The sequence below is a fragment of the Leptonychotes weddellii genome, chromosome 14 (genome assembly GCF_054177405.1).
Source record: "Leptonychotes weddellii isolate Sample4059 chromosome 14, ASM5417740v2, whole genome shotgun sequence".
In the NCBI taxonomy this organism is placed as follows: Eukaryota; Metazoa; Chordata; class Mammalia; order Carnivora; family Phocidae; genus Leptonychotes; species Leptonychotes weddellii.
In genome coordinates, this window is record NC_138382.1 from 26,363,865 (window position 1) to 26,371,869 (window position 8,005).

General features: G+C 36.8%; 1 protein-coding gene across 3 annotated transcripts in view; it reads right to left on the reverse strand.

Moving 5' to 3' along the window:
• Positions 1–475: 475 nt before the first annotated feature.
• Positions 476–8,005, reverse strand: part of BRD10 (bromodomain containing 10) — a 98,501-nt gene continuing 90,971 nt past the window's right edge. For 2 of the 3 annotated variants that reach the window (XM_081802962.1, XM_081802960.1), the window contains 2 exons: positions 5,812–5,999; positions 476–4,748 (listed from right to left, as the gene is read on the reverse strand). In XM_081802962.1, coding sequence (XP_081659088.1) covers positions 1,120–4,748; positions 5,812–5,999 — 3,817 coding nt within the window. In that variant the 3' untranslated portion in view covers positions 476–1,119. The remainder of the gene's footprint in view (positions 4,749–5,811; positions 6,000–8,005) is intronic. The other variant, XM_081802961.1, reaches the window with a different exon arrangement.

Sequence of the window (8,005 nt, forward strand, 5' to 3'; positions counted from 1 at the left end):
CTTGTGAATCTAAGATTATTTAAAAATTAAAAGTTAATAAAACATATCTGGGGTGCATTAACACAGACCAAATACATTGGCCTGAAAGAAGCTTACTTACTTTGGTCAATGGAGAATTTGGTGGTGAAATAAGAGAAAAAACTTAAAACAATGAAATCTAGAGTAAAATTTTATAACAGAAGTAATGTACAATCATGGAAAAAGGATTTAAAGCATCAGGTCTACCATTACCAGCTCAGGTCTACCACCCACTAGGTGGGTGACCTTGGATAACATCACTTAACCTTTCAAGAGTACTGTGAAAATTAAATATGTCAAGTAAAGTTTGTAAACTGTAAAACCTGTACAAGTGCTAGCCATTAATTCAAATTTTCCAGCCTTAATTCCTTTTTGTAAAGGGCTGTCTTCATTTTATACAATGTATTCTTTCAAAGGAATGAGAACGCACTTTAAAAATGGTATTCAAACAAAGAAATACAGCAACTCAATTTATTACATGCAGATTCCTCTGCATTGTTGCTAACAGTTCACTGGTCCAAAATTACTAAAATACTTAAAAAACTATACATTATGTAAACAAAACATAAATAGGACAGCATAGTTCTTTGTACATATAGTTTAGTACAGGTTGTTAGGGATTTAGGAATATGTACAATTTTACATCATGGACTGCATTTTCACAATGCATAAATATATATATATATTTATATTTTTACAGAAACAAAAACAAGATTTCACTAATGACACAGAATACCATATTGTAGATACACGCTGCAATAGTCCAAATTCAAGAAGAAACATGTCAATGCAAGTGTGCAAAAGGTTAGCTTACTCCAAACTAGTGAAACTTGACTTTGTTCAATTTATGCAATACAGACAGGTAAATCCTAAATGTCTATTTTAAACATTCTTTGAAAACATACTCATATCAATGAGTGAAATGGAATAGATCTTTTCCTCCCCAAGAAAACAAAGCCTTGTTGCAAGCTAATGAAAAGATATATTAAAACATACACATAACTATGTATAGTGTGTTTTCAACAGTATAATAAAGTTAAAATTTTTATGGGAGTCAAAACAATGCCCCATTATTTAAAAACTGGCTCATTTAGTCTAAATTCAAGATGCAGCTGTATCGGGCTTCTCTAAGTCAGATGAGTGAAAAGCAGGGAAGACAGAGGCAGGATTTCGACTGGCAGATACGACAATTTGAGAGAGAGATGGAGAGAGAGAAGAAACCTTAGATGCTGGAGTATTTATGGTATTCAAAATGGCTCCTTCTGGGCTAACCAACAGTTTTTTGACTGATGTGTCTAACTGAAATACTGAGGTGCTACTTGGCAATGGAGGATTAGTAGAGCAAATGGCAGAAACCAAAGATGTCTTAGCCAAAAGAGTAGCAGGAGGAGACTTGATTACTGAAGTCAATGATACTGTTGGTGTGGGAGGTGGGACAGAAATTTTAGCAGTTGCATTTATGATTTGTGGTGTTGTATGTACTGTGGGTAGAGGACTGGCATTCCCAAGAGAGTTTACAATTTTTGTAGAGCTTCTTAGAGAATGTTTCACAGGCTGCCCACTTAAAGAATTATTTGATGCTAGTGTAATCTTCTGGGCAGGGTTATCTACTGACGTAGGCAGAAGGCCTTGGCCACTGTTAAGAACTAAGGGAGGTCCATATTTTGGATTACTAGATATAAGAAGAACATGGCTGCCAGGTCCAAGACCTTGTGGTGGAACAATAAACCGGGTTCCATTAATCATGATCTGAGTGCCAGGTGCCAAAGGTGTACTGGTGTTGATGACTATTTTTTGCTGAATACAAGGTTCACTCAACTGACCCCCTATCACACTATTTACATTTGATGGTGCTGTAGCAGTGTGAATGGAAGAACCACCTGGAGCACAACTGTGACTGGGGGTTGATTTTACTAAAGCAGGGGACATCTGCTGGTTTGAGAGAGAAGCAAAACTGGAAATATTAATTACTTTACCTGGACTTGGTGAAAGGGGTGGCAATTCAGTCTGAGGTTTACTTGTGTTTATATTCGTTGGCACTGTAGTTGAAATCCCTGGTGACTGAAACTGGACAGAAGTCCAAGACTGTCTTTTAGAAAGAGATATAGAACGTGTGGTTCCTGATACTGTTGCCACTTGTGGAACCGTGTTGAGTACTTTAGGGGATATAGTCACAGGTGTAGGCAAAGCAACAGTAACAGGGATTTGCAAAGCTGATGTTAAACATTTAGGAGACACTGTTGGTTGTGTAGTTGAAATCAGAACAGATGATGCAAGATGTCCTGTTTTCACAGTTGATATAGCCACAGTGTTTCCGAGATTTGACGTGCAAAGTCTATTTGACAAAATAGGCATAATTCTTGAAGAGGTATCATTTCCACTGACTAAAACAGGAGGTCGTGTCCCAACTGAAGCAGAGGTTGAGGTCACTGAAAGAGAACCCAAAGACACATTTGCTCCTGTTACTGAAAACATGTTTACTGCTCTTGTTGCAGAAACCACTGATTCATTAACAGGAGTAATATTTTGACTCACAAAATTTGAGCTTACTGGAATTGAATTACCACTTGTTGACAAAGGCAAGACATAGCCCTTGGTACTTTTTTCTTCTCCTTTTGGGGTTACATTTTGCAATATGTTAATTGATGGTATAGCTGGCACACTTCCTGAACTATTTACAATTGCTTGACCTATGTTTAGTCCAATTTTCACATCTTTTATCTGAGACACAGTTGGTGATGAATTTATTTTTATTGGTGCTCCCACTGTAGATGGAATCAGTACTATCTGGGATTGTTCTGGAGTCTTAACATATGTTTTATTCAAGTGGGGAGGAAGAGTTTGTTTTAATGGTTCTGCCACAATAGTTGGAGTTGAAGTGCCACTAGGAATTGGAGCATTAATAAAAACTAATTTCTGGGCAGAAACACCTGTAGATGTTGGTGCAGGTGTCACATTAATTGCAGTTCCACTGCCAGAAGAAAGAACTGATGGAGCTGAAACAAGCATAAGTTTGTGAACTGCAGTCCCACTGATCACATCTCCACTTGCTGCTGTTGCTTCTGATCTTGTAACAGGGAAACTTTTTGTGAAGTAATCTACTTGCTGCTGTTTATTTGGAGTATGAATAACATTTGCACTGGTTTGTCCAAAATTTCCTGTTGATATGCTAATTACACTTACTGAATTATTTGCTGTTGATGGTAGCAGAGTGCCAGAAGAAACAGAGGACTTCAAGGGAGAAGAAGGCATGTGTGAAGCTTTATCTATCATGTGGCCCAAATTACCACTGCAGGAAGGTTGGCCTAATGTAAACTTGAGGTTCTTTCCCACTGATGGATTAAAGCCAGATGGAATGGAAACAGAAGATGGTGTTTGGCTAAAAGGTGGCAGACTAGAAGTAGTAGTCATTCCAACTGCTGGTGAAAAAACAGAGGATGATGAAGTTGTTGATCTGGGCACCAGAAATGCCTGAAGATGAGGAGCAAAAGTGAAAACTGAACTTGCACATAAGCTATTGGGTGAATTTTGATCTGGACTGGTCTGTACTTTTACAACTCCAGTGTTCCCACCTCGTGTCCTAACAAGAATTGACTGTGAATCTCTTATACACACAGTTTTCAGTTCTTGCTTTGCTTCAGAAGAATCAGCAGTTTGTTGTGCAAAACAGTTGAGGGAACTACCAGGATTTGTAGACCCACTTAGTGTTGTTGCTGATAACAGAGGCTGAACTGTTGAGGAAATGGTGGATGAAGCAATGGGCTGGGAGAATATGGCTGCTGAAACTGCATTCTTGGCTTTCCCTGACTCACTCTGGCTAGTCTTAACTGGAGGTGGTAATAAGTTACTTATGGAGGTTACAGGTGACAAAGGCTGTGGCCTACCACTACTCACATTTGACAAAGATGTAACTGTCCTATTAGGTAGTTGGTTAGAAACAGTTCCTGCTGAGCTGACAAGAACTGATGCTAAAGAAGAGTTTACATTTGCTGTCTGTGGGAAAGATGAACAATGCTGTCCTGTACCTTTCTGTTGAAGTGGCAGTATTTCTTTTGCAACTGCTTTCCCTTCCTTGTGCTGAATCACAAAATTCTTGGGCAGAATGAGAACCTGCTGCATGATTTTTTCTCCTGTTTTAGGATCTAGCACAGGTTGCATCTGAATCTTCACAGAGCTGTTTTGGAGATCTATGGGCAACCACTGGCCACAAGGCATTTTGTATACCATTTGTAAAGGACCTTTTGTACTGGTGTGGCAGGTCAATGCTGGCTTTATGGGGCTTGCTTCTAGAGGAGATATAACTGGTTTATCCACTGCAGGAGCACTTCTACCTGTGGAAGGGGGCAGTTGATTTGTTAAGGTCACTTTGTTCCCAATATTCTTTGCAAGCAAGGCCTGAATAGGTTTGGTCCCTTTCTGGAGAATAGATACTGGTGTCGAATCCACTGAGGCAAGTGACTCTGGAAACAGTGGCTCTGTATGCCTTACTTCATTCAAACAGTCAATCTGCATCTCACCTTCTACATGCTCAACTGTTGTCTCATTTGTGCTTAACTTTGCTTTCTTCCTTGGGGAAAGCTCTTTTGTGCTATCATCCAGATAATTAGTTTGTTTAGACGGTCGTTTAAGTGTTTTAGGCAGTATCTTCGGAACATCTTTAGAAGGCAATTCTTTTTTCAACAACTTGCTTCTGGCCATAGGAAAATCTATTTCTGACAGTTTCATATCATCTGAAAATTATAAAAGCAAGCATTTTGTTTAAATAAAACAGCAACTGAATAGCAATGATAAGACCAATTATAAAAAAGCAAGTCAATCTCTGAACTGGCAACTTATTAAGAAATCTACTTTAGGGTGATTCAAAATTGGAAATTAAGGTAAGGTGATCTTTGATATTTTGATAGCATAACCATTCCAAAGAACAACTATGTATTAATGAGAGAATTATTTTTGTTCAAACTCTACTAATTCTGCTGCCAATACAAATGCAAAGGAAAATTCACATCTCTTATAGATACTCAAACCAGCAATTAAAGCCCGGAATTCTAATCTAGTTTCAGAGACTCTAAAGGATAAAAAATGTTCAGCTTTTCCTGGTGTTTAATTATTCATTCCTACAGTAAAAAATTTATGTTCATATCTGGTCAAACTGGGTTGATGAGAGGCTACTCTTTTTCAATGCACTAAAGACATGAAAAACAACAAGTTAATACTTTCTAACCACAGATTTTTCACACTAACCTCTTATATAATGAAAGGAAGTTATTTAACTAGAAAAGAAAAAAAATAACTAGACTTACAGAATAACATAATCTGATAAATTGAAATGAACTACAGATAATCTAATCCAGCCTCCTTATTAGAATGATATGTCCACTCTGAGGTCTCATTTGGCCATCAATCTTGGTCATTTCTCATAAAAAAAAATCTTCACAGTATTAGGGACTTGTCAAGTTCCATTTAAAATAAATATCAAAAACAGTGCTTCAAAATAGTAATAATAAAAAGAAGAGGATGAACCTAATTTAGAGGGATTATAGATCAAAGATGTGTGGTCTATAATGTGCAAAGACATGCCTACAGTTCAGAGGCAGGCACTGGCTCCAGAAACTCCTAGAAATATGATAATGACTCCAAGGAATCTTTTATAAGGACACAGGACACTTCAAAATATACCAAATTTTCCTAATCAATACACATCATTAATCAGATTATCTTTTACCTCAACAAAAGATACTAAAACTTTTCTTTATGGTTTTAGTTGTTGATTTAAAGAAAAGTTTTCATAACTACCTGAATCAAAGTGATCTTTCTCCAGGATATCTAGAAGTTCTGTGGAGTCTACAGACTTACTAATTTCTACTTTAGGAGATTCTTTTCCAGGATCTCCTTCACCTTCTTCAGTAGTCCACAGTTCTCTAGTAAATTTATCATGATCAGGCTGTCTTCTGAAATCATCATAGTCTTTCTTTAGGCGGCTCCTGAAATAAAATGTCCGACATAACAAACAATACATACGTATTAAATTCTTGGAAGCTTAACTAACTTTTATTAAACAATATCTTGAAATACTTTCAATTAAGTCACTAAAAGCTACATTATCAACAATAGCCAAACTATGGAAAGAGCGCAAATGTCCACTAACTGATGAATGGATAAAGAAGATGTGGTATATATACAGAACGGAATATTACTCAGCCATCAAAAAGAATGAAATCTTGCCATTTGCAACAACGTGGATGGAGCTAGAGTGTATTATGCTAAGTGAGATAAGTCAGTCAGAGAAAGACAAATACCATAGGACTTCACTCATATGTGGAATTTAAGAAACGAAACAGATAAACATATGGGGGGGGAAGAAGAGAGCAAGAGAGGAGAACAAACCATAAAAGACTCTTAATGATAAAGAACAAACTGAGGTTGATGTCAGAAGGTGGGTGGAGGATGGGCTAGATGGGTGATGGGTGTTAAGGAGGGCATTTGCTATGATGAACACTGGGTGTTGTAAGTGATGAACCACTGAATTCTACTCCTGAAACCAATATTGCACTGTATGTTAACTAACTAGGATTTAAATAAAATTTCAAAGAAAAAAAGTCACTAAAAGCTATATTTTAGGGGCGCCTGGGTGGCTCAGTGTGTTAAACGTCTGCCTTTGGCTCAGGTCATGATCCCAGATTCCTGGGATCGAGCCCTGCATCAGGTTTCCTGCTCAGCGGGAAGCCTGCTTCTCCCTCTCCCTCTGATGCTCCCCCTACTTGTTCTCCCTCTCTCTCTGTAAAATATATAAATAAAATCTAAAAAAAAAAAAAAGCTATGTTTTAATGTCAAGTGTGTCTAAGATGCTTTGCTCAGTCTTGCCAACATTTATCTTTAAAGAGAAAACCCAGGGGGTGGGTAGGCATAAGAAACTGAAAAAGATTATATATACAATTTCAGAATAGAGTGTTCGAACACATCACCAATTTGTCTTTCTAAAGGCTGCTGATAGACCTATTAAATGAGAGAAAGGTAACTTATTTCTAGCTGCACAAACAGAAATAGAGTTGAAATAGTTTTATAATTACCGATTACAATATAGTGAAAAAGGCCATTTAAAAAAGTTAATCAAATTCTAAACACTCCACCAAAAAACTACTAGAACTAATAAATGAATTCAGTAAAGCTGCAGGATACAAAATTAGTACCCAGAAATTGGTAGTATTTCCATACACTAATAACAAAGTAGCAGGAAGAGAAATTAAGAAAACAATCCCATTTACAATTGCACCAAAGAGAATAAAATGCCCAGGAATAAACTTAAAGAGGTGAAAGACCTGTACTCTGAAAATCTATTACAGAACACCGATGAAAGAAATTAAAGATGACACAAATGGAAAGATATTCCATGCCCATCGACTGGAAGAATTAATACTGTTAAATGTTCATACTGCCCAAAGCAATCTACAGATTCAATGCAATCACTATCAAAATACCAAAAGCATTTTTCACAAAACTAGAGGAAATAATACTAAAATTTGTATGGAACTACAAAAGACCCCAAATTGCTCAAGCAATTTTGAGGAACAAAAAGAAAGTTGTAGGTATCACAATTCCAGATTTCTAGATATACTATAAAGCTGACGTAATCAAAATAGTACGTTACTTAAACAAAACTAGACACACAGATCAAGGGAACAGAATGAAGACCCCAGAAATAAACCCACACTTACATGGTCAATTAATTTATGACATAAAAGGCAAGGCTATTCAATGGGAAAAAGTCTCTTCAATAAATGGTGCTTGGAAAACTGAACAGCTACATGTAAAAGAATGAAACTGGACTGCTTTCTAACACCATACACCAAAATAAACCCCAAATAATTAAAGACCTAAATGTGAGACCTGAAACTACAAAAATCTTAGAACCAGGCAGTAATTTCTCTAACACTGGCATGGCAACATTATTTCTAGATTTGTCTCATTTTCTTTTTTTTTTTTTTTTTTT